Source organism: Chlorocebus sabaeus, chromosome 8, assembly GCF_047675955.1.
Source record: "Chlorocebus sabaeus isolate Y175 chromosome 8, mChlSab1.0.hap1, whole genome shotgun sequence".
Classification (NCBI taxonomy): domain Eukaryota; kingdom Metazoa; phylum Chordata; class Mammalia; order Primates; family Cercopithecidae; genus Chlorocebus; species Chlorocebus sabaeus.
In genome coordinates, this window is record NC_132911.1 from 30252618 (window position 1) to 30278538 (window position 25921).

General features: G+C 37.8%; 2 protein-coding genes and 1 non-coding gene across 6 annotated transcripts in view; 2 read left to right on the top strand and 1 right to left on the bottom strand.

Annotated features, from left to right (window-relative positions):
- Window positions 1–25921, bottom strand: part of GTF2E2 (general transcription factor IIE subunit 2) — an 82547-nt gene that overhangs the window by 48373 nt on the left and 8253 nt on the right. For both annotated transcript variants that reach the window (XM_007962095.3, XM_007962096.3), the window contains exon 3: window positions 8181–8272. In XM_007962095.3, coding sequence (XP_007960286.1) covers window positions 8181–8272 — 92 coding nt within the window. The remainder of the gene's footprint in view (window positions 1–8180; window positions 8273–25921) is intronic.
- On the top strand, window positions 11656–21747 carry SMIM18 (small integral membrane protein 18). Of its 3 annotated transcripts, none has more exons than XM_007962092.3 (3): window positions 11658–11798; window positions 20405–20494; window positions 21216–21747. In XM_007962092.3, the coding sequence occupies exon 3, from the start codon at window positions 21253–21255 to the stop codon at window positions 21538–21540; it is 288 nt and encodes a 95-aa protein (XP_007960283.1). In that variant the 5' UTR covers window positions 11658–11798; window positions 20405–20494; window positions 21216–21252; the 3' UTR covers window positions 21541–21747. The 3 variants fall into 3 exon arrangements, with proteins under 3 accessions (XP_007960285.1, XP_007960283.1, XP_007960284.1); XM_007962093.3 differs by having other exon boundaries at window positions 20424–20494; XM_007962094.3 differs by lacking the exon at window positions 20405–20494 and having other exon boundaries at window positions 11656–11798.
- On the top strand, window positions 19593–19706 carry LOC119618938 (U5 spliceosomal RNA). The gene has a single exon (XR_005235285.1). It is a non-coding gene; the product is annotated as a U5 spliceosomal RNA (small nuclear RNA).

Below are 25921 nucleotides of genomic sequence, written 5' to 3' on the forward strand. Positions count from 1 at the left end.
CACAGCATGAGAAACTGAAAAGGTTCCACTCTCAAACAGTATGATAAGTTGACAAATTGATGACATGTCACATGATGCTAAGAGGTTTGTTTAATAAACTGAGAAACAGCTTGTTTATCCGGGCTGACAAACCAACAGATTTCAAGATATATGTCTTGTAAATTTTTTTAAACAATGCTGAATTTCAAGAATAATTTTTGTGCTGCAAAAAACTACCATAAACAAAGGGCATGACATATTCAATGTGGTGTCTTCATATCTAGAAACAAGAAGTCTATCTTAGAGAAACTGCGTTGGCATCTACAGTGATGTTCCCCATTAATGGCTGGCTCACGGCAAGGTTTTATCTCTCTTGTTTTAAAAAAAAAAAAAAAAAAAAATCATGGCATTGCTTTTTTCAGAGCAGTACTAGCATCAAAAATCCTTGGAAATAAAATTTAAGATGCTTTGAATGGGCCAGGTGCAGTGGCGCACACCTATAATCCCAGCACTTTGGGAGACCAACACAGGAGGACTGCTTGAGGCCAGGAATTTAAGACCAGCCTGGCAACATAGTAAGACCCCATCACTATTAAAAAAAAATCTTGAATGATGTTTAAAAATGATTCGCTTTATTAAACACAGACCAGTAGACTTGAGCACCTAAATCTCCTGCTACATACAGAAATCCAGTGGCTCAGCATAGGAGGTATTCTCAACAGAACGCTGAAGCTGAAAGTTGAATTACAGAAGTACTTTCAAGAAAATTGTAGGCCATCCTTTACTGAGTGCTCTGAAGATGAAGAGTGACTGCAGGAGCTAGCCTCTTAGCAGACTTTTAAAAATAATATGAACCAGTTGAACAAGTTTTAAAAAAATGTTTTGACTTCAAGCGACAAGACATTTGGATTTCAAAGGAAAACTGAATCTCTGGAAAAACCATGTGGCAAAGGAAACCTTGTAATGCTGTTTGGGCCTGAAAGTGAGGAAGGATACCAGCAACTCTGAAGCATTCTCGAAAACCACCTGGAAGAACTAAAACACAAAATTGAACAATACTTTACCCCTCTTTCAACACAAATGTGAACCTGGGTAAAGGTTCCTTTCTTATCTCAAGCTTCTGCCCAACTGAGAACAAATAAGTTGCCTACTTTGATCAGGTGAAAAAAGAAATCAAGCAGAAAATTTTTAAAAAGAAAAAAACTGAGGTTTCCTCTGCCTAAAGTACTGACTTGCATAAGAGTGGAGATCCTTTCTGGGGAGTAGGGAGCAACCACACACACAACAGCAGGCTAATAAGTTGGGCAAAATAAATGCAAATACAAAAATATTCTCCTGTCAAAAGGGCACTGACAATTATTACTAACTTATCATATCCACAACTTACTGATAAGCTTAATATATGTGAACTGGAGGTATAGCAATTCTTTGCCTGGGTTCTCTGAGACCTGAAAATTATCTTAAGGGTTCCTCCAGAGTAAGAAGATTGAGAAAGGCTCAATTGAGGAACTTTGCCTCTACTAATTTGCTACAAGTTTTTATCATAAATTGGTATTAAATCTTACCAGAGGCCAGACACAGTGGCTCACGCCTGTAATCCCAGCACTCTGGGAGGCCAAGGCGGGCAGATCATGAGGTCAGTAGATCAAGACCATCCTGGCCAACACAGTGAAACCCCATCTGTACTGAAAATACAAAAAATTAGCCAGGTGTGGTGGCACATGCCTGTAATCCCAGTTACTTGGGAGGCTGAGGCAGGAGAATCGCTTGAACCTGGGAGGCAGAGGTTGTGGTGAGCCAAGGTAGCGCCACTGCACTCTAGCCTGGGCGACAGAGTGAGACTCTAACTCAAAAAAGAAAATCCAAAAAAAAAAAAACAAAAAAAACTTTACCAGCAACTTTTTCTACAACCACTAAGGTCATGATTTTTCTTTATTCTGTTAATATAAATTACACTAATTAATTTTCAAATATTAACCACTCATACATTCCTAAACTTTACTCCATCGCAATGTATTATCAGATCTATGGACATATATATTCATATCTTATATTTGAACAGATTAAATTTGTTCACATCTTTTTAAAAATTTTTACACCTGTATTTAGTAGAGATACTGTCATATAATTTAAATACTTTATTTAAAACTGGAAATAGATCCATATTCTTGACCCAACCCTATTTCATTTAATGTCTATGGACTCCAGAGTTTCTCAATTCAAAAATAACTGTCAGAAGTAATTCAGACAGAAGTTAGGCCAGTGGTTCTCAAACTTCAGCATGTATCACAAGCACTTGAAGGGCTTTTTAAAAAAAAAGACTGTTGCTCATTTGGGTGGCCGAAGAAGGTAGATCACGAGGTCAGGAGCTCAAGACCATCCTAGCTAACACAGTGAAACCCAGTCTCTACTAACAAAATACAAAAAAATTAGCCACGCACGGTGGCAGGTGCCTGTAGTCCCAGCTGCTCGGAAGGCTGAGGCAGGAGAATGGCATGAACCCAGGAGGCGGAGCTTGCAGTGAGCCAAGATTGCACCACTGCAACTCCAGCCTGGGCGAGACTCCGTGTCAAAAAAAAAAAAAGAAAAGAAAAGACTGTTGAGCTATACTCACAGAGTTTCAAATTCAATGGTCTGAAAGAGGCCCAAGAATTTGCATTTCTAAAAAGTTCCCAGGTGATGCTGATACTGGTTGGAGAATGACACTGGAGGAACACTAAGCTAGAATAAGCCAAATTAACCCAGATTTTTCAACACAGTGTTTTACATAACAGACATAAGGAATAATGCTGAAATCAAGAGAAAAATCATTTTATCAAAAATAAAGTATACCCTTAATTTGAGAATTAAAGTGCTGTCTCATATGAAGAGGCATCCTAAGGGGATTTTTGAGATAACTTGGAGTGCTTTTAAAACTTACACCTTTAAGCAATAAAATTTGTTTTACATCAACTATTTCTGTAAAAATCCTCCTAAAATAAACCATGAAGTTCTTCTTTCATCTTAACCAGGTCACTGAACATAATTTAATCTTTTTTGATGTCTCAGTTACTGTTCCAACGTAAATTACTGAGCTATGGTATTACAGTAACCATCTCAGGAGCTGGTGAGATGAGGGGGGCAGTTTGTCCGCCCACTGCATGTTCTTAGTATTATGACCCTGAAGTTCCTGTATCTGCCTTTCATCTTTCTATTTAGCACTTTGTCCAAAGTTATCACTATCTGCTGGAAATCTCACTGTACCTATCTAATGCCTCCCATGGAACTTTTTCCACATAGCTTCCAAATCATTCTCATTTAGCAATTAAACAGTTTCCCTATTAAATAAATAAACTATAAGGCGCATTTCTGTTGTCTGTCTTTTGCTTTCTTTCTAAAGGTACACAAGAGACAGTAGGAGACTTTCCAAGAATCTGTTTACAGATACCTTCCACATGTACGCCTTCCCTTTCAAAATAAGCCCTTCCCCTCTTTACCTTCCAGCTCCCACGCCCGCCACAAAAAAAGTACAAATCTCACCTCCATTCAGAATTTATGGTACACAGCCTCAAGGAATAATAAACTCTAGGGACCCAAACAAACAGATAAGCCAAAAAAACGGTTTCAGGGAAGCATTCAAGAATAACTGAGGTGCCATAAACTATCCATTACTGGGCTTCTTGTCTTTTCCAGTCACGTATTTTTCAAAGAGTTTAAAATATTTTGGCCCCTGCTGGAACATTCTAATATATCATAATCTGTGAGCAGTTGTTTAAAGTTTCCTTTAACAACCATTCCCCCGACAGTCCCACCTCCACTCAGTATTGTCCAAGAACACATTATTATTAGGGAGAGAGTACGATAAAAGCAACGCAAAGAGAACACTAGTTAAAAAAATATAGATAAAAAGAAATATTTTTTCAAGAATTCTTATTTTTTATGAGCGACAAGGTCTTGATGTGTCACCCAGGCTGGAGTACAGTGGTGCGACCTTGGCTCACTGCAATTTCCACCTCCCAGACTCATGTGATTCTCAGCCTCTCAAGTAGCTGGGATCACAGGCATGTACCAACACACCTGGCTAATTTTTTTTTGTATTTTTTAGTAGAGACGGGGTTTTACCATGTTGGCCAGGCTGGTCTCAAACTCCTGGCCTCAAGTGATCCACCTGCCTCAGCCTCCCAAAGTGCTGACAATACAGGTGTGAGCCACTGGGCTGGGCCGAGAGTTTAAATATAAGTAATTCTCAAAACTCATTCCTTGAATATTTATTAGCTTGAAGAAAAAGCATATTCAGAGAGCTAGAACAATATCAATTAGGGAGGCTGATTCCTTTAAATACAACAGAAATACTTTCCGGGACTGCCAAGTCATTCAAATTGTGCTATATAAAAGTCACAGATAAAAACTATATAGAAATTACTTTAGATTGAGTGTGCATTACTCAATACGTTAGTTAAAATCTATGTTGTCAGATCATATCGTTAAAGTTTTATTCTAATTAGTCAATTCTATAGTTTTTCAACAGTTTAATATTTCTACCTCCTACTGACAAAAAGATATGCTGTCAAACTGAGTAGTTTTAAGCAGTAGGTATCTCTTTCATTAATTACCCAAATAAAAATGTAAAGTTATTTCTGATTCATTCCCTTTTATTTATACCTAATAGCTGAAATCAGAGATCAGAAGATTCAGGAACACACATTTAAAAGGGAGTAACAGGCCAGGTCTAGTGGCTCACACCTGTAATCCCAGCACTTCAGGAGGCTGAGAACAGGCGGATCACTTGAGGGATCCCCTGAGCCCAGGAGTTCAAGACCAACCTGGGCAACACTGTGAGACCCTGTCTCTACAAAAAAAAAAAATACAAAAACTAGCCAGGCATGGTGGCATGTGCCTGTAGTCCCAGTTACTTGGGAGGTTAAGGTGGGAGGATCACTTGAGGCTAGGAGATCGAGGCTGCAGTGAGCCAGGATGGTGCCAATGCACTCTAGCCTAGGTGACAGAGTAAGACCCTGTCTCAAAAATAAATAAATAACACAACTTTTATCATATCCCTTGCTTCATATTTTAGCTTAATCTAATGTGACAAGCAGCACAGAAATGTTTAATTATAAAAATTGACAAATTACTGTAATTCTTTTTAAGCCACATAATTTTCATCTCAAATACCTTAGTATCTTTCAGTATACATTCTATAATTTATTCCTCAGTGGTTTTCATATTATCCAAAATATCTGGTAATCTGTTTATTTGAAATTTAAAACAGGAAAATTTTATGATTCAAAGCAAGTTTGTTATGGTTCGTTGGTTTGACAATGGAGACTGGCTTTGTTAACAAGGAGATATTTTCTAAAAACTGAACAAGCTAAACCTTCATCCTAAAGGTTTTCACAAAAATACATTTTAAACGCATAATTGTAATAAAAAAAATTAGCAAAGCTATATTACAATTAATAGTATTTCTATTTTCTCAACTGCTTCTGAATATATCAGATTTTTAAAGAAAGTACCTATGAAGGGAGGGAGGGGAACCGATATAAGACATTTGGTAAGCCTTGTGAAAGTCTTTTTGATATGCTTCCTAGAAGCTAAGAAAATAAATGGTTAAGCACTAGGTAACAAATCCTTTGGCAAGTTGGGTAGTTTCCATTCTTTTGCTTTCAATAAAACTGAAGAAGAACCTAACAGAAGTATTAACTGAAGGATGCTTGATGATAAAATCACTAGTGATTTTTTACATATAACTTGGAAGATTTTGATACCACAAAATTTCCATTAGAATTAACTTATATATTTGAACATTTATGTCTAAGCACTTAAAATCTACAAAATCTCAAAACAGGAAGCGATTTGCCAAACACAAGAACTAATGGAGGAAGAGAGGAAACAGCTGCATTCATTTCATTCAAGAATAAATTTCTGATACAAAGTGAATTTAATCAAAATTTTAATCTATGTATGTTATTCTAATCAACTGTGCACCAGTAATAATTGGAAAAGTAACTCAAACCGTAAGTTATTTTTAACACTTAAGAGCTTTATGGTCATAGGAAAAACATTTTAAATTTCAATTTATTTACATATTATTGTGGCAGAAAAGTTTGACAGATGATCAATAAATGATTTTAAAGATAAAAATATATAACATTTGGATAAAATTCAAAGGGATAACAGATGGGACATAAATATTCAAAGAAAAAATAATTAAAATTCCCAATCACTAAAGGAGTTTGTTTTTATACTTTTAAATAATGACATTTAGATTCTATTAGATAAATTTAAAAGTGATGCATTTTATTGAAATACTACAATATGCCAGAAATTCCATATTTCTGGTCATCATTTAAATTTTTGCTTGAATAGTGCCACTATTTAAACTTTGCTAATATAGTGTAGTTATCATCTCAAATATGTACAAAGGGGTACACAGTTTTTCAAATTGTAGGGAACACGTGCAAAAATTCTGAAGTTCACTTTCTAAGACAGATGAAGTTATAAGTAAGCCACATAGGGAAGTGAAGACCATATTAACAGAGTAGCAAAAACATGGCACTTAAATGTTAGTCTCCCTCAACAGAGTGACAGCCCTGAGGGTGTGCATTTTTTTCTGGGTATTCCCACCATTAGTACCCTAAATAGCAAATAGATTTTCGTAACTGCTTACCATGTGGGGGAATAAATGGATGAAATGAATGAATGGTGAATACTTAAAGTGTCAAAATATATTATTTAATAATGGGGAGTTATAAACTAACATATTTATACTATAACTCAAATACAAGCCACAGAATTTAGACTCAGCTAGACACCAAGTCTATTAAATTACAAAAGAAAGCCTTAGCACAGTTAAAAATCTGATACATATTTTAACCAACAGATGGATGAAATTAAAATAACAAATATAGTACTGTCTGACTTTTTCAAGAGATGCAACTAGTAACTAATTGTGACTAAGAGTTTGGCAGAAGAAGGGAGCAAATTTGAAATTACATCTTAGCTAAAAATGAAATCCCACTTTAATAAATTTAGTTAAGATTCAAAGTTTTGGTCTGACCAGGTGCGGTGGCTCAAGCCTGTAATCCCAGCACTTTGGGAGGCCGAGACGGGCGGATCTCAAGGTCAGGAGATCGAGACCATCCTGGCTAACACAGTGAAACCCCGTCTCTACTAAAAAACACAAAAAACTAGCCAGGCGAGGTGGCGGGCGCCCGTAGTCCCAACTACTCGGGAGGCTGAGGCAGGAGAATGGCGTAAACCCGGGAGGCGGAGCTTGCAATGAGCTGAGATCCGGCCACTGCACTCCAGCCTGGGTGACAGAGCGAGACTCCATCTCAAAAAAAAAAAAAAAAAAAAGGTTCAAAGTTTTGGTCGGGCATAGTGGCTTATGCCTGTAAGCCAAACACTTTGGGAGGCTGAGGTGGGAAAATCACATGAGCTTAGGAGTTCGAGACCAGCCTGGGCAACACAGTGAGACTTCGTCTCTTCTAAAAATAAGAAAATTAGCCAGGCATGGTGGTACATGCCTGTAGTCCCAGTTACTCGGGAGGCTGAGTCAGGAGGATCACTCGACAACAGGAGTTCAAGGCTGCAGTGAGCGACGATCGCACCACTGCACTCCAGCCTGGGTAATGGAGCAAGACTGTCTCAAAAAAAAAAAAAAAAAAAAAAAAAAAAAAAAAAAAAAAAAAAGATTGAAACTAAAGACAAAATCTTACATGATCAAAACTTAGTATTCAAAAAATACTAAATCTTCTACCAAAACATTAAATTCTAATTCTTTTGTGGGTCATTGTTTTTCTAAGACTTAATTTTCTCCTCCAAGATACAGAGAAGCCATCACACCATCTGCCAGAACTATGTACTTCTTACTTCTCACATCAATGGAAGCAATATCCTGAAAAATCAATCACATTCTCCCATTGGTTTTGCCAGACGGTATTCATTAAGAGGTGATATATCTACTGCCTAGGTACACTCTTACTAAGTGAAACGGTGCGCTTAAATTGTACCCTTGAGTTAATGCAGATTAAATATACCTTGGTAACTTGCCACAATACCAAATTAATATAAGGTATAATTGGCATACAATAAAACGCACATATTGAAAATGCACAATTTTCATAAATTTTGGTGTATACAGAAATTTAACTTCTGAAAACCCTAATCCCCTTCTTTTGCCAAAAAGTTAAATAGGACTTTTATTTGAGAAAAGTACTTACCTTCATGTAATTCACAATCTTAGCAAGAACGCCAAACTTATATCCAGAGCTTCCTGACAGAGCTTTCAAGTTAAATGATCCATTGCTATGATCTGGAAATGAAGTTCAAAATAACATCGTCATATTATACGTGATTATGACTCTTGAGCAGCTAAGATAATTTTCATGCTGATAACATATTTCTTGAGTTTTTCATCTAGTATATTCTACCCCGTAAAATTTTGGTGAAAAATACAAAATCTTTGAGTATATACATTAAACTACAATTTTCTCACTAAGGGTAGAAACAAAGTATAAATAACTTAAAAGCACCAAAACACAATTACTTTATAAGTATCTTTATCATATTCTTTTTTATTATATTTTTTAAGACGGGTCGCATTCCCATTGCCCAGGCTGGAGTTCAACGGCACAATCACAGCTCAATGCACCTTCAACTTCCCAGGCTCAGGTGATTCTCCCACCTCAGCCTTCTGAGAGGCTGGGATTACAGGTGCACACCATCATGCCTGGCTAATTTTTGTATTTTTTTGTAGAGATGGGGTTTCACCATGTTGCCCAGGCTGGTCTCAAACTCTTGGGCTCAAGAGATTCACCCACTTCAGCCTCCCAAAGTGCTGGGGTTACAGGTGTGAACCACCGCACCGGGCCCCTTTCCCCTTTATCTCATTCTTATCTTAATTCTGATTAGACTCGCTCCATAATCAGAAGTACAGTTTATTAAACATGCGAACAATACAAACCTCAATCCCATCCATAAAGCTAACACTAGGAGTAGATTACTTCTGAGTGATGAAAAGTTCAATTATTACATCAATTTCTGCTTACCAATTTAAGACCAAAAAAAAAAAAAAGGAATTAATGGAAACAAATAGAAAAAAAGAAACCGCAATTATTTTAAAGTAAACTTTACAGATAAATTAGGAATAAAAAGCCATAGGCACTGCCACTGCATAAACAGGGATGCTTACTTTAAAAAGCATCACAGCACTGCCCACCCACTTTGAGAAACATCCCCCTCTCCTTCTCTATCTGGTGTGGAAAAACCTGTACAAAAAAATCATTTGTTTCAGAACATCTATCACTTTGTTGCATTCTTATAGGAAGAAACCCTAATGTCACCATTGCATCACAAACGCATTCCATTAGTCATAAGCAGGAACAGTAAAAAATCCATCAGAAATACTAGAAAAACATTTTAGAAGTACACATTCTATTAGCAAGGCATGAGATCAGATATTATAAAGTTCCCATGTGGCTGATCCACAAAGAGAGAGGTTAAGTAAAAGGGGAGGGGAGAACCAATCTCTGGCACCAGACTGGTAATAATAATTTAAACAAAAGATTGCATTAGAACAACCACAAGTCAAATGTAACAACTGTCAGAGATCCAAAAGAACAGTTTCTAGATGGCAATATAATAATCCTTTGAGATTAGTGAAGTCTTTATTGAGTATGCTTTTTTGAGACTAAAATGAAAATTCATTTGCAATTTTCCTTTAAAACTAACTTTGTTACAATCTTAATTAATTGGCATACTGAAGTCTACCGTTTTTCCAAAAGTAACAATAACATTAAGAATGCCTTAAAGTTGGGAGGCGGAGGTGGGCAGATCATGAGGTCAGGAAACCAAGACCATCCTGGCCAACATGGTGAAACCCCATCTCTACTAAAAATACAAAAATAAGCTGGGCATAATGGCACACACCTGTAGTCTCAGTTACTCGGGAGAATCACTTGAACCGGAGAGTTGGAGGTTGCAGTGAGCCGAAACAGCGCCACTGCATTCCAGCCTGGTGACAGAGCGAGACTCTGTCTCAAAAAAAAAAAAGAATGCCTTACAGGTACTTTTCCATAAACTATTTCAATTATGAAATAAAGCCTATGTAGTTCATTTTCCAAAGGTGTTCAGCATATCTGTAATAATAAAAGTAACTTTATTATCTGCTAAACGCCATGGTAAATACTCATATGTAATCCCTCCCAAAAATCCAACTTAAGAAGTATTACTGTCCCCTTTTAAACACAATAAAATTGAGGGTAGTAAGCAGCAGAGTAGATTCAAATCCAGTGTAAACCCTGTGATAAACAGCCTTTACACACAGATTATTCCATCTGAAACTGGCCATTTTGTCCAAGTACAGAAATCTGTGACTGCACATTTAATGTTTCCTTGTTTAAATTTAGTAAAATAATATTAAGCTTACCCCATACTGTACACAACTGGGAAGACTATGAAAAAAAGAGATGACAATATATTAAGGACAAACACCACACAAATGGCCAATTATGAATCACATACAGTTGTGCTTATGAGACATGATGCTTATGTCTCTAGTATCTACTACTAACTTAATGTCAAGCTTAGTAAACACTCAATAAATATTTGTTGAATGAATGACTATAATACAGATACTTCCATGACTTCCTATATAGTCCCAGAAACTAATGTGCCAGATTATTTATTTCATTTTATTTTATTTTATTTTGTTTTATTTTATTTTACTTTACTTTATTTGAGATGGAGTCTCTGTCGCCCAGGCTGGAGTGCAGTGGCACAATCTCAACTCACTGCAATCTCTGCCGTCTGGGTTCAAGCAATTCTCCTGCCTCAGCCTCCTGAGTAGCTGGGATTACAGGCGCCTGCTGCCGTGCCTGGCTAATTTTTGTAGTTTTGGTAGAGACAGGGTTTCACCATCTTGGCCAGGCTGGTCTTGAACTCCTGACCCTGTGATTCACCCGACTCAGCCTTTCAAAGTGCTGGGATTACAGGCATGGGCCACTGCGCCCAGCCTTCATCTGTAATTTTAAAAAGCAAGTCTACATAGCATGTACCTGGTCTGCTGCTGTTGTAACAGCCACTCCCATAATTAAAAACCTTCATTCTGCTGTGCTTAGACCACAACTCTAAATAATACACAGTAACTAAAAATACTCTTGTCTCTAAAGAGCCAACCTAGAGATCACTTTGCCATCTACATTTTAGAGACTATTTTTTGAAGGCACGTAGTGTATTTACCTAAACGAGCCCTTTTCCAACTTGCAGGGCTAAAAGTCAATTCTTTCCCTTCATAATTCCTCCTAAATCAAACCACCACATGGAAATAACCACTTCCAGAGGGCAAAAATTATATATGGAACAAGTAACGAAAGAAAAGGAAGAACAAGAAAATAAAAATACATGAGATTTTATGCACACTTTCTGAAGGAAATATCAGGCTGGCAAACCTGGACTGTTTGTTTCCTAGGTTACTACCTCTCCCGACATTACCTTCCAGCCCTAGCACTGAAGTATTCACTGAAGGATCTGAAATTTTATAATGAAAAACTAAAGAATCATCAATTTGTTAGTAACTCACAAATTCCTATATAGGAATTTAGATTAAGAACAAAAAAATAAAGGAGAAGGGATGACAGTTGATACCCCAGACAGTTCTATTCAAGTTTATGAATGATTTACTCTTAAGGGTGGCAAGACTTAATGCAAATGAACATAGAGGAAACTGTCAGCTCCATTGTGGTTCGACCAATAGAAGCACAGCTCCATCTTGGCTGTGCACTAGACTGCATTACAAACAGACGATACCATCGCTTCAACAGCATCCTCTCAGACAAGAGGTAGGTTTATATGATCTTTTTTATTTAGTGGTACATGTCCTTATGATGCAATAGGAAAATATTTTACCCTGAAAAATCAACCAGAAAGCTTTGCTACTACTAAATATCAAGAAAAAGCAATGTATTCGTTTCACTGCTTGGTAGGATTTTATTATGAAAATATGAAGACTGCCTTGTGCTATTTGATAAGCACCCTTACCATCTGTGCCTTAATGGAAAATTCATTACATTTTACATGAACCTGATCTATATCCAGACCTTACAGTAAACCACAGCTTTTTATTTTAACTGGTTACTTGCTAATTTCATTTTCTCTGAGAGATTTCATTTCTGCAGTTTGGTCTGTCTTAACAAAGGATTTTTCTTAAAGAAAAACCTAGACCAAAAGCAAATCCCAGACTAAAGCTTTCTGATTCTATGTGCAAATGATATTGGCTGCTAAAAAACAGTTACTTATAAGAAACTTTGTTACATTTTTTAGAATATGAGAATATACTCCAAAATTATTTTTATTTTACTTTGAACGTAGATGCAGAGAACGCTAAGAAATTATCACAATTTTTATATAAAAGACCATAAAAGGTATTGCAAAATGGGCTGTATTATACTACAACCAGATAATTTATACAGCTTCAGACTTCCTTAACATTTTAAATAAAATAATTCTTCACTGTGAAATTTACCTCTCATAATATACAAGTCATGCTATTAAACAAAAACCTTCTTAAATAGCCTTTCATTTTTGATATCAATTTATCACACCATTTAAACATAATGTTGCAGTCATTCTTAAACTGATCTTCAAAATAAATAAAGTAAGTCCTTTTGATAAGCTGCATTTTAAAATAAAAATATGTCCTAAGAAGAACCAGTTAAGAAAGGAGAGTAAGTACCGTTCTAGGTAACAAGATTATCTTCGTGGCTCAGAGCAATCGTTCATGTCTATTAAAAATTAGTATCAACTGCTGACCAAATTTCTAATTTTATACTATTCAAGCATGAAAATTTAGTTATTTACTAGATGTTAGAACTCCAGGACACATACTATATCTGACCTAAAGAGCCAACTTCTGCCCTTTTACCTTGCCAGTAAGTTTATTTAATCTTTAAAGGGTTTTTTTTTTCCTTCATAATTTCTATTACTTTTCTTAGTCGGCATTCAGTTAGCCTGAGCAAAGTATCCCCTGCAAAATCCAGAGGTTGCTGTAACAAGATATTAGATCTGTCCACGTTCAGCACAGTGGGGTTAATTACCTAGAAACCATTTGTGCTTGCTACAGAAAGTACACAAGCACCAAAGAAAAGTCTCAGATAAAATAAAAATAACTTTGTCAAATAAAACAGTTAACTTACAACTCAAATTTCAGGTAAACTGTAAACAGAAACCCCTACCACCCACATTGTTTTAACACTCTTATCATCAGCCTACATTTTGCTAGGAATATGTCTATTGTTAGCACAGATGGAGACTCATTGCTGTTTCACCAAACTGACTAGAGACATGGCCTAAGTTCCAGAGCTTAAATTAAGTGAGTTGCTCTATATTTACAGGCTATTACAATTAATTGATCACATTTCAAAGTGATATGCTTAAAAGCACTTGAGAATTCAATTCAAAGGCTTTTACCATAAATACAGCAAGAGCATAATTTTATTCTCATCTGGCAACCCAAAAATTCCAGAACAGTTCCAAGTCCCATCCCCATCAACACTCCACTAGGGCCTTTGGAAATGGGAGAAAACATATCAAAATTAACATAAAACAAAACTAAAACACACACACTAAAAAAAATTATGTGATTTACTTTAAAGCTCCCCATTCCTGTAATCAAATTATAAAGCATGGGTAGGGAAGTCCAGAAAAAGACTGTTTTACTTTTTCTACAAAAACACGATTTTCTCTTGTTTTTCATAAAGAATGTTTATAGCATTTGCTTAATATAAACTTACATTTTAATTTCAAAACTAAGTCTCAGGATAGGAGAAAATCCTAATGATATATTTCTCTTTTTTGGCGGGGGGGGACGGAGTCTCACTCTATTGCCCAGGCTAGAGTGCTACAGTGCAGTGGCACAGTCGTGGCTCACTGCAACCTCTGCCACCCAGGTTCATGAGATTCTCCTGCCTTGGCCACCTGAGAAGCTGTGATTACACACGCCTGCCATCACAACCGCTAATTTTTGTGTTTTTAGTAGAGATGGAGCTTCGCCACGTTGTTCAGGCCAGTCTTGAACTTATGACCTCAGGTGATCTGCCCACCTCAGCCTCCCAGAGTGCTAGGACTACAGGTCTAATGGTATATTTCTTTCTGCATGCTTAATTATGCCTAATCCATGAAAGGAAGATTTAGCCTTTACCCTAAATTAAACATCAAAAATTACTAGAGCTCTACCATACTTTGAAAGACGTGCCACACTAAATTTAAGGTGGTAAATGACTCCATATTACAGTGTTTACTTTTTTCAGATATGCCCAGAAGCTAACAATCAATCAATGTTTTGAGCCGTTCAGTTATCAATACACTCACAAGACAAATCATCATCATTTACAACATAAACCTGACCTATACACTTTCTTAAACTGCTTATACACTTCCAGCAAAGCATATAAGTGCCTTTGGAGGTGGCCTATGGTGTTACCCATAGTCATTACAAGCGTAATTTGTTTTGTTTTGGTTTTTTTTTTGAGACAGGGACTCACTCTATCACTCAGGCTGGAGTGCAGTGGAGAAATCACAGCTCGCTACAACCTTAACCTCCTAGGCTCAAGCTATCCTCCCACCTGAGCCTCCCAAGTAGCTGAGACTACAGGCGCAGGTTATCATGCCCAGCTAATTTTTATTTTTGTAGAGACAGGGCCTCCCCACATTGCCCAGGCTGGTCTCAAACTCCTGGGCTTGGCCAGGCACGGTGGCTCACGCCTGTAATCCAAGCACTTTTGGGAAGCCAAGGTGGGTGGATTACCTGAGGTGAGGAGTTCAAGACCACCCTGGCCAGCATGGTGAAACCCCATCTCTACTAAAAATACAAAAATCAGCTGGGCGTGATGGTACACATCTGTAATCCCAGCTACTCAGGAGGCTGAGGCAGGAGAATCGCTTGAACCGGGAGGCAGAGGTTGCAATGTGTTAAGATTGTGCCACTGCACTCCAGCCTGGGTGACAGAGCCAGACTGTTTCAAACCGAAAGCAAACTCCTGGGCTCAAGTGATCCTCCTGCCTCAGTCTCCCAAAGTGCGGAGGTTACAGGCATGAGCCACTGCATCCGGCCAAGCATAATTATTATAAGCATTTTTATGTGTGAATAAAGTATACAGTCTAATAAAAATGACAGTGTTTCCTAATCCCAATTTGAATTTTTTGGAACCCAGAATACTCAATAAATGCATTAAATAGATACATAAACAACAGGCTTTAAGTGAAAGCAGGTTTATTAAGAAAGCAAAGGAATACTCAGCAGTACTTTATAAGTTTTATTAGGCTAAAGTTTTGTATTATAGTGCATCAAATAAGTCAATATTGATAGTTGATTTAACTAGATGTGTTACATTTTGAAAGTACAAAGGGATTTTATCTTTTTGAATTAAAGGAGAAAAGCCAAAAAAAAAAAAAAAAAAGGAAAGGAATAAAAGAATGGTTTCTCCATACTACTCCATATTGTTGGCTAACAATAGACTTTTAAAAGAGCCAAGAATAAGGAATAGTACTTTTTATTTCTCCTTTTAAAAATTGATTATTTATTTAGGTTTCACATAAATAATATATTCAAATGGTTGAAAAAAACAAAAGAACACAAGGTACAGGTTAAGAAGCCTCAAACATATCCCTGTGCCTCACTCTCCTCCCTATGGATCCCCATCCACACCATCATTGTGATTAATTTCTTGTAGGTCTTTCCAAGATTTCTGTACAGATACAAGCAAATAAGAGTATATATTTCCCCTTTTCCTATATACATTGTCCTACACCTTGTTTTTTTCACTTAAGAACATATCCTAAATATCTTTCCTAAAACTCAGTTACCTATGATTCAATTGTGTGGATATACCATATTAATTTAACCAGAAGAATAGTTCATTAATGGACACAAGTAGTTAACCTCAAATAACTGAATTTAGTTATGTATCTGTCTGCCTTCCTGACTGTCTCTTTCTATTTTTGAGGCCAGGGGACCTGAAAATATTTTAAGCAGTTCACTTGTACCTCAAAAGTAGATAAGATATCTTTTTTTTTTTTTTTTTTGGAGATGGAGTTTCACTCCACGCTGGAGTGCAATGGCACAATCTTGGCTCACCGCAATCTCCACCATCCGGGTTCAAGCGATTCTCCTGCCTCAGCTTCCCAAGTAGCTGGGATTACAGGCATGCACCACCATGCCCAGCTTATTTTGTATTTTTAGTAGAGACTGGGTTTCTCCATGTTGGTCAGGCTGGTCTCAAACTCCTGACCTCAGGTGATCCGCCCGCCTTAGCCCCGCAAAGTGCTAGGATTACAAGTGTGAGCCACTGTGCCCGGCCCATTCTAAAATTCCATTTTGAAATGGCAACTTGATCTTTATAACTTCTCCCCAAAAGTCAATACAAACAAAAAAGGTCTACTCACAATAAATTAAAATACAAAGTAATGACTTCAGCATAATTTCAACCAGATACAAGTTATAGATTTATATAGCCAATTTCTAGAAGAAAAGAAAAAACACTAAAGGGACATTATGTTAAGGAGACACAACTGAGAGGCACTTTTATTTATTTAAAATTGCTGCCGGGCGTGGTGGCTCACGCCTGTAATCCCAGCACTTTGGGAGGCCGAGGCACGCGGATCACGAGGTCAGGAGATCAAGACCATCCTGGCTAACAAGGTGAAACCCCGTCTCTACTAAAAATACAAAAAAAAATTAGCCAGGCGTGGTGGCAGGCCCCTGTAGTCCCAGCTACACAGGAGGCTGAGGCAGGAGAATGGCATGAACCTGGGGGGGCGGAGCTTGCAGTGAGCCGAGATCACGCCACTGCACTCCAGCCTGGGCAACAGAGCGAGACTCCGTTTCAAAAATAAAAATAAAAATAAAATTGCTATAATAAGGCCAGGTGTGGTGGCTCACGTGGGTAGATCACATGAAATCAGGAGTTCGAGTCTAGCCTGGCCAACATGGTAAAACCCTGTCTCTAGTAAAAATACAAAAATTAGCCAGGCATGGTGGTAGGTGCCTGTAATCCCAGTTACCAGGAAGGCTGAAGCAGGAGAATCACTTGAAACCAGGAGGCAGAGGTTGCAGTGAGCCGAGATTGCACCATTGCACTCCAGCCTGGGCAACAGAGTGAGACTCCGTCTAAAAAATAAATAAATAAATAAAAAATGACTATAATGATGTTACTTAAATCAATAGTAAACATTTTAAATTAACATTAACTTCACCAATAAGGCAGATTAAACTAATCTGAGAGGCAGAATGTAGGAACTGCTTCTCTCTACTCTCTTTTCTCTATCATCCTTCTCCTTGCAGTTACTTCTAATGCCAGGTTTAGAAGAGAAGGATTCAAAAGAAATTTCCAGATTTTAAAAAGGGTTCGACCTGGAAGGCCTTAACAGAAAGTCTAAGGAATATTTCCATAAATGCTGGGGTGATCCTCAACTAGCCCAGGTAAAGTGACTGGATAGATGCTCAAGCAATTCCTTCTGCTCTTTGCCCACCCACACAAGTGCGGCGCACTGGGTTTCCCGAAAGGTCTGTTCTTCTCCCTCTAACTCTCATTAACTCTGTTCTTCAAAAATGGCCTGAAACTCATTTACACTTAAGTAAAAATAATGTATGCTACCCCTCACTGGAATATCTGTATTTTGGCAGTGCTAAAAATCTTAAAGGATCTCCAAAAGCTGAGCATTTTTAAGGCATTTGAATGTGGGCATGTATGCATGACACTACTCTATTGGGGAAGCTGGGTCAAAGAGGATCTAACTTTTGTCTCCATTTAAATAAGTTTCTGGGCAGGCGTGGTGGCTCACGCCTGTAATCCCAGCACTTGGGAGACCAAGGTGGGTACATCACCTGGCGTCAGGAGTTCAAGACTAGCCTGGCCAACATAGTGAAACCCCATTTCTACGAAAAATACCAAAAAAAAAAAAAAAATTGCTGTGCATGGTGGCAGGCGCCTGTAATCCCAGCTACTTCAGGAGGCTGAGGCAGGAGAATCGTTTGAACCTAGGAGGGGAAGGCTGCAGTGAGCCGAGATCACGCCATGGCACTCCAGCCTGAGCAACAAGACTGATACTCTGTCTCAAAAAAATAAAAATAAGTTTCTACGAGTTAATTGAATATTTGTGTGCATGCTGATGAGAATTAGAGGCAGCAACAAGCCAGAAGTTGAAGGGGCTGTAGCCTATTATGATATTCACATTACACAAGGGGTACCACTTATATCATATTCTACATGAATGGCACCCCACAACACAATATAAATGGTGCTCCCTGGAACTGTGCAAGGTAGCATCCCTACTTTCTATAAGAAGTACTCTGAAGAGGAAATACAAAGGATAAAAGGATAAGTTTTTTTTTTTGTTTTTTGTTTTTTTGTTTTTTTGTTGTTTTTTTTTTGAGACGGAGTCTCGCTCTGTCGCCCAGGCTGGAGTGCAGTGGCGCAATCTCGGCTCACTGCAAGCTCCGCCTCCCGGGTTCACGCCATTCTCCTACCTCAGCCTCCCCAGTAGCTGGGACTACAGGCGCCCGCCACTGCGCCCGGCTAATTTTTTTCTATTTTTTAGTAGAGACGGGGTTTCACCATGGTCTCGATCTCCTGACCTTGTGATCCACCCGCCTCGGCCTCCCAAAGTGCTGGGATTACAGGCGTGAGCCACCGCGCCCGGCCAAAGGATAAGTTTTGAAACGCTGAGTATAGTCTGAAAAAACTGTAATGTAATAGGAAGTTACACATCTCTGTTCCACACCATGTATTTCTGCATGATCCTGAACTAAAAGAAGCAATTGATTCTATTACTGCCCATCAGTCTGTCTCTAACTTCAAGACAAAGGATCACCAAGTACGATAAAACAGGATTCTTAAATCCAAAAGAAAACATGTATTTAAGTCTTTACTTCTGGCTCAGATCATCACTTTAACCTTCAAAATGCAGGAAAAAAGGAAGGAGGCAAGTCCATCCAGAGGTGAAGTGATTCACAAAGTAAACCTAAGAAAACAAAACCCTTAGAAAACATAATTTTATCAACCCAAAATTTTTTATTTATTAAGAAAACAAAGAAATTTAAGGAATTATATTGTTATGGCTTTGAGTTTGGGGTGTGACAATAATACTGTGGTTATGTTTAAAAATAGAGTCCTCACCATTGGGAGATATACACTGAAATATTTCTAGGTGAATGTCTTGAATTTGCTTTAAAAAAGCCAATGGGGTGGAAACAAACGGGTAGAGGTAGAGATGGGCCAAGAGTTGATGAATGAAGTTGAATTATAAGTGCATGGGAGGCCGGGGACACAGTGGCTCCCGCCTTGTAATCCCAGCACTTTAGGAGGCCAAGGAAGGTGGATCACAAGGTCAGGAGTTCGAGACCAGCCTGACCAACATGGTGAAACCCCATCTCTACTAAAAATACAAAAATTAGCCGGGCATGGTGGCATGCGCCTGTAACCCCAGCTACTCAGGAGGCTGAGGAAGGAGAATCACTTGAACCCAGGAGGTAGAGTTTGTAGTGAGCTGAGATCGCATCATTGCACTCCAGCCTGGGGGACAGGCCAAGACTCTGTCTCAAAAAAAAAAAAAAAAAAAAAAAAAAAAAAGCACATGGGATACTCTGGTTTCTCTTCAGATCATACAACTCTCTCACCTTTTACTAAAGATTTCTTTGGAGAGGAACAATTCTAAGTCTTAACCCAATTTTTGAGGCCCTGTATCTACAAGGCTAGTAAGAAAAAAAAAAATAAAGTACATGGGGTTCATACTACTTTGTAGTTTTCGTTAAATGAAACACTCTCACACACAAGGTATCTCCAGAATTTACAAAAATATTTGGTACACATTAGGTAATCAATAAGCATTTGTTATAAAAATAAAATCCTGTTTACAACTTAGTAGTAAAGAAAAAGCATACAGAATGACAATCGATAAATTATTGAAGTGGAACTACATTTTTTCTCTTATTTCCAAAATGTTCTTAGTGCACAGGTTATTTTATAATTTTTAAAACCTAAGTGTTAAAATATTTGTTAGAGATCAAGATAGTAAAAACTAATTTAGTTCCTCATTACTGTAGTTCCATACTAACAAATCTTTGATTCTAACAGTCCCCATATAAGAGCTAACAAGTACCAGGTCAACAAGAGCTAAACTTAATTCAAGAACACTGAAACTTGAACTCACTAGCTTATTTTGTGAAATGGAACAATAATTTAATAACTGATACCTTTGGGAGGGCTGAATTTGTCTGTTTTTAAAAATATTTATGTCTATGGGTCACTTAGGTATACGAAACATTTAAGACTAACATCTCCAACCCCAAGATTAGGGTCTCTTCACAGACAACTCTAAGCTAAAATTTTATTATCCTCATTCTGAAAACTGGCATTATTTGGCTTTTCTTTCTCTACTATTTTTCACTCAGCCACTATTTCCTGATTCAGATCAACAGATAAACTGTCATCAAAGTTTAAAGGAGGGGAAACAGGAGACAGAAATACACTGAACCAAAAAGGTAAGAAGAATCCACAAGGCTAATGATAAAAGCTTTTCCAGGGGCAGTTTGAAGAACATAACCTTAAAACGCCAAGATTTGTTGTAGATAATAGCTCACTGACCACTGCTTTAATCAAGTTTTAAATCAATTCAGCTGCCTTTTCCCCTCCCATTAGCAGTTAATTTCTGTATAAGAATTTTTTTTTTTTTTTTTTTTTTTTTGAGACAAGGTTTCATTCCCATTGTCCAGGCTAGAGTGCAGCGGCACGATCTTGGCTCACCACAACCTGTGCCTCCCTGGCTCAAGCAATCTTCCTGGCTTAGCCTCCCAAGCAGCTGGGACTATAGGCACGCACCACCATGCCTGGCTAATTTTTGTATGTTTTGTAGAGACGGGTTTCGCCATGTTGACCAGGCTGGTCTTGAACTCCTGGGCTCAAGTGATCTGCCTACCTCGCTCTCCCAAAGTGCTGGGATTACACGCGTGAGCCACCATGTCTGGCCTGAATCTTAAATATATATATATATTCATCTAGCAAATAATATACATTAAAAAACAGGGTATGGTTTACTAAGTACGTTGGCCCAGATATATAAAAAAAATCAAAACGACCATTTAGGCATTAATTAAGGAAGATTCATCTTGCCTATACAAATTTACTAAGAAATCTTACTACTGAGATTTGAATTAATAGATCTGTAGTTTGCTTACATAAATTCATTTTCTACCTTTTTTATAGATTCAAAAGAGCAATATAAGAAGTGGAATCTCTAAGAATGGCTTCCAGCCTCTGGAATGAAACCACTACCTCTGTTTATCAGTACCTTGGTTTTCAAGTTCAAAAAATTTACCCTTTCCATGACAACTGGAACACTGCCTGCTTTGTCATCCTGCTTTTATTTATATTTACAGTGGTATCTTTAGTGGTGCTGGCTTTCCTTTATGAAGTGCTTGACTGCTGCTGCTGTGTAAAAAACAAAACCGTGAAAGACTTGAAAAGTGAACCCAACCCTCTTAGAAGCATGATGGACAACATCAGAAAACGTGAAACTGAAGTGGTCTAACACTCTACAGAAGATGAACAAAATCTCTGAAAGCAGCTCAACCTCTTCCGAGAAAAAAAAATCTTCTGAAGCCAACTGTTGCTACAAAACAAATTCTGACTGAAAAGTTAAAAGATTTCTAGTAGAAGGGGAAAAACAAGTTAAATATGCACTGCTTCTGTGTGTAGCCATGTCATTAAATATACAGTAAAACTTCAAAAATGTGAATTTATCAATCTGTTTAATACTGACACTTCGAAAACTGGATAAAAGATTCCTAGAGTTCAATATTAAACAGCAAAAGAAAGGTAAGCTGGAAAACACAAGCAAGGCTAATGATGCTAAGATAATTTTATACCTAACCAATTCACGTAGACCAAAAAATAGTGTGTTGGTAACAAAAATGCTATTTAAAATGTGTTTCTAAGCCCAAAGTAAAATACTTCCACTTATATATATATTTGCATAAAATTATCACAAAACTGACTTACTGTTTAGTTAGAAATGCATGATATAGGAAAGGCCTAGTCTATTTTCAAACTAAAACTTACTACTACACCCCTTCATTTCCTGAGTTTGTTCTTTCATTTTACCTCTCTTATTTATACCTCAAAGGCTAAGATAACCAAGGCAGAAAGACTAAAAAAAAAAAGGTCAAAATACCAAAAAAAAAAAAAAAAAAAAAAAGGTCAAAAGATACGGCCACTCAACACCTGTTGAGAAATATGGTAGTTTTATTTCTTTGAATTCCAAGGGCTATATATTTTGTGACCCTAACACTATTTTGCTATCACCCATGAGCAAACCAAAGCATGCTCTTAACCACTATACTACCCCTAAGTCAGAAATGCCACTCCTGGAAATGTATCCTGAGCACTTAGTTCAAATATAAAAAGCTCAAAGTACAAAGATTTTTACAACAGCATTACTCAAAATAACAAAAAATGGAAAATAGTTAACTAAGCCTTTAACTAAATGTGGCATATCGACTTAATGAATTATTAAAAAGCAACTGAAGGACAGGCACAGTGGCTCATGTCTGTAATCCCAGCACTTTGGAAGGCCAAGGCGGATCGATCACAAGGTCAGGAGTTCGAGACCAGCCTGGCCAAGATGGTGAAACTCCGTCTATACTAAAAATACAGAAATTAGCCGGGCGCAGTGGGGGGCACCTATAATCCCAGCTACTTGGGAGGCTGAGGCAGGAGAACTGCTTGAACCCAGGAGGCAGAGGTTGCAGTGAGCCAAGATTACACCACTGCACTCTAGCCTGGGTGACAGAGCAAGACTCCATCTCAGCAACAACAACAACAAAAAGGCAACTGAAAATCCTGGCAAGATAGAAAAGTATCTAAAAGTAAAAAATAAATTCAGCATATAAAAGTTTTAGTACAATTATTGATGATATTATAAATTAATATACATATGAGTAAGGTTTGAAAACAAATATGGAGAATTAGAATAGCTGGTATATTAAGAGGGCTCTGGGGACAAAAAAAGCACTAGGTATTATAAAAGACTTTTTTTTTAAATCTCCATTACTGATGGCATTTTTTGTGTATAATAAATAACTGTGTGGTAAAGAGAGGAAATCTGTTATTTCCAATTTAAAGAATCTTGGCTGGGTGCAGTGGCTCACACCTGCACTTGGGGAGGCTGAGGCAGGTGGATCACCTGAGGTCAGGAGTTCGAGACCAGCCTGGTTGACATGGTGAAACCCCATCTCTACTAAAAATACAAAAAAAAAAATTAGCCAGACATGGGAGTGGGGCCCCTGTAATCCCAGCTACTTGGGAGGCTGAGGCAGGAGAATCACTTGAACCTGGGAGTCAGAAGTTGCAGTGAGCCGAGATCATGCCATCGCACTCCAGCCTCAACAAGAGTGAAACTCCATCTCAAACAACAAAAAAAAGAATCTTAACTGCCCGTCTGAAATAACTCTTCCACAAAGTTTTTTTAATATTTATTCTCACATTAGAAACACAAATAACGTAACCAACTTTAAAAGGACTTGTGAAGCTTGGGTATATAAAATACTTTGGTAACCAGGAACTGAGCACTGTTAAAACCACGTACATTTTCATGAACGTTGGATTCTTGGCAATAGATGGGAAGTATGCAAGTCTTTTAATAACCAGATTTTTTAACAGTGTACATTATCAACTCTCTCCCCCATCCTATGCTGTAATTTATTTAGTCATCCAACAAATATTTATCGAGTGCATACTACATGTCAGCAATTGGGCCAGATACTGAGGGCAGAATGGCAAACAAGGAACCATGTCATTACAATGGAGCACATTGGGAGCTCTGTCAGAAAGAGTGCTATGGGAACTCAAAGGTTATACACTGAATTCACACTGAAGAATGAGAATAATATGACTTTTAAGCTGAAACTTTAACAGGACAGAACCAAAAGAGGGTAGGAGATAAGAAAGAATATTCCAGGAAGAGGAAATAATATGCATATTATGATATAATATGAATATTAATATGAAGCCAAGAGGCAAGAGAAAATAAAGCATGTTGGAGGAGCTACAAGTCAGTATCACTAGGACAGAGTACAAGGAGAACAGTATGATACCATGCCTAAGAGATAATTAGAGGCCAGATCAGGTAGACACGTGGCCTGCAGTAAAACATTGACTGTATCTAAAAAACAGTAATGATTAGCTTGAGCAGAAAGCAACATGATCTAATGAGAAAAATCACTGCCGTATGAAGAATGAACACGAAAGCAGCTAAACCAGGAGACCTGGTCAACAGCTAATCTAGCAATCCAATGATCGTGGCCTGAACTAGAGTGGCATGGTAGCCTTCAGTGTTTACACCCAATATTTCCAGCTCTCTTCATTAAGGAAAGCACTCACTTCAGAGCCCCCTATGGTTGGGAACATAACTTGGCCAATGAATGACTTGTGACTAACTCTGGCCAATGAGCTGTGACAGGATATGACGTGTGTCACCTCCAGGCCACAGCACTTAGCTGCTAGTGCAAGCTCTTCCAGAGCTCATTTTCCTGCTAGCACAGAGCTCACAAACATTTGAGCTACCAGCTGCTCCATCAGCCTGGGTCCTTGAGTGACTATAACTAGCTAAGACTCCTGCCAAACCATGATAAACATGTAGTATGACGGAGAAACAAGCTTTTGTTGTTTTAAGAAACTGAGATTTTTGGGACTCTTACCAAAACACAGTTTATCCTATCCTGACTGTTAGGGAAAACCCTGGCCAACCAAAGAGAAGTAAGCCCTAGAAAGGCTCTTCCTGCTGTTGAACCAGGACCTGTTTGTGTGGAAGATGAAATTCGCTACCCTATACCTGTAGCCTAAACTACAAAATGCAAAGACATTCTTCAGCAGGTCAAAGGCTCAAGTGGCTTAAGCCTAAGAGTGGCTATGTTAATGTTTAAAACAGTTTTTTACATTTCTGTTTACGATGAGTTAATTCTAAGTAAAATTCAATGGAATGACAAACCTAACATATATTATAAGAATGACAGGCCTACTTTGATTTTTAAAAAAGCTTTGCTTTAAAATCAGTTATTAAAACAGCTTGCAGGATATGTAAAAAATTAACATCAATAGAAATTATTACAATTTGAAGTAGCTAAATAATTTCAGCTGTGAATTAAGTGACTGACATTGTTTAAAAGATAATAATGTAAGAGTAAACTAAACCCAAAGCAAGCAGAAGGAAGGAAATAATAAATATTGATGTGGAAATAAATTTAAAAAAAAACACACACACACACACAAAAGCCAATGAAACCAAACATTGGTTCTTAGAAAAAAATCAACAAAATTGATGAACCTTTAGCCAAACTGATCAAGAAAAAAGGGAGAAAACACAAATTCCTAAAATCAGAAATGAAAGAGGGCACCGGGTGCGGTGGCTCAAGCCTGTTATCTCAGCACTTTAGGAAGCAGCGGCAGGAGGATTATCTGAGGTCAAGAGCTCAAGACTAGCCTGGCCAACATGGTAAAACGCTGTCTCTACTAAAAATACAAAAATTAGCCAGGCATGGTGGCACACGCCTGTAATTCCAGCTACTCTGGGGGCTGAGACAGGAGAATCACTTGAACCTGCAAGGCAGAGGTTGCAGTGAGCCAAAATCGCACCACCGTACCCCAGCCTGGGCGACAGAGCAAAACTCCGTCTCAAAAAAAAAAAAAAAAGAAAGAGGGGATATCACTACTGACTTTATAGAAATCAAAAGGATTATAAGGGAATACTTTGGTAAATGATAAAATGAATAAATTCCTAAAAAGCCACAAAGTACCAAAATTAACTCAAAAAGAAAGAGAAAATCTGAGTAAACTGAAAAGAAAAAATTCCTACAAAGAGTTTTCCACAAAGGAAAGCTGAAGCCCAAATGGCTTCACCAGTGAATTCTACCAAA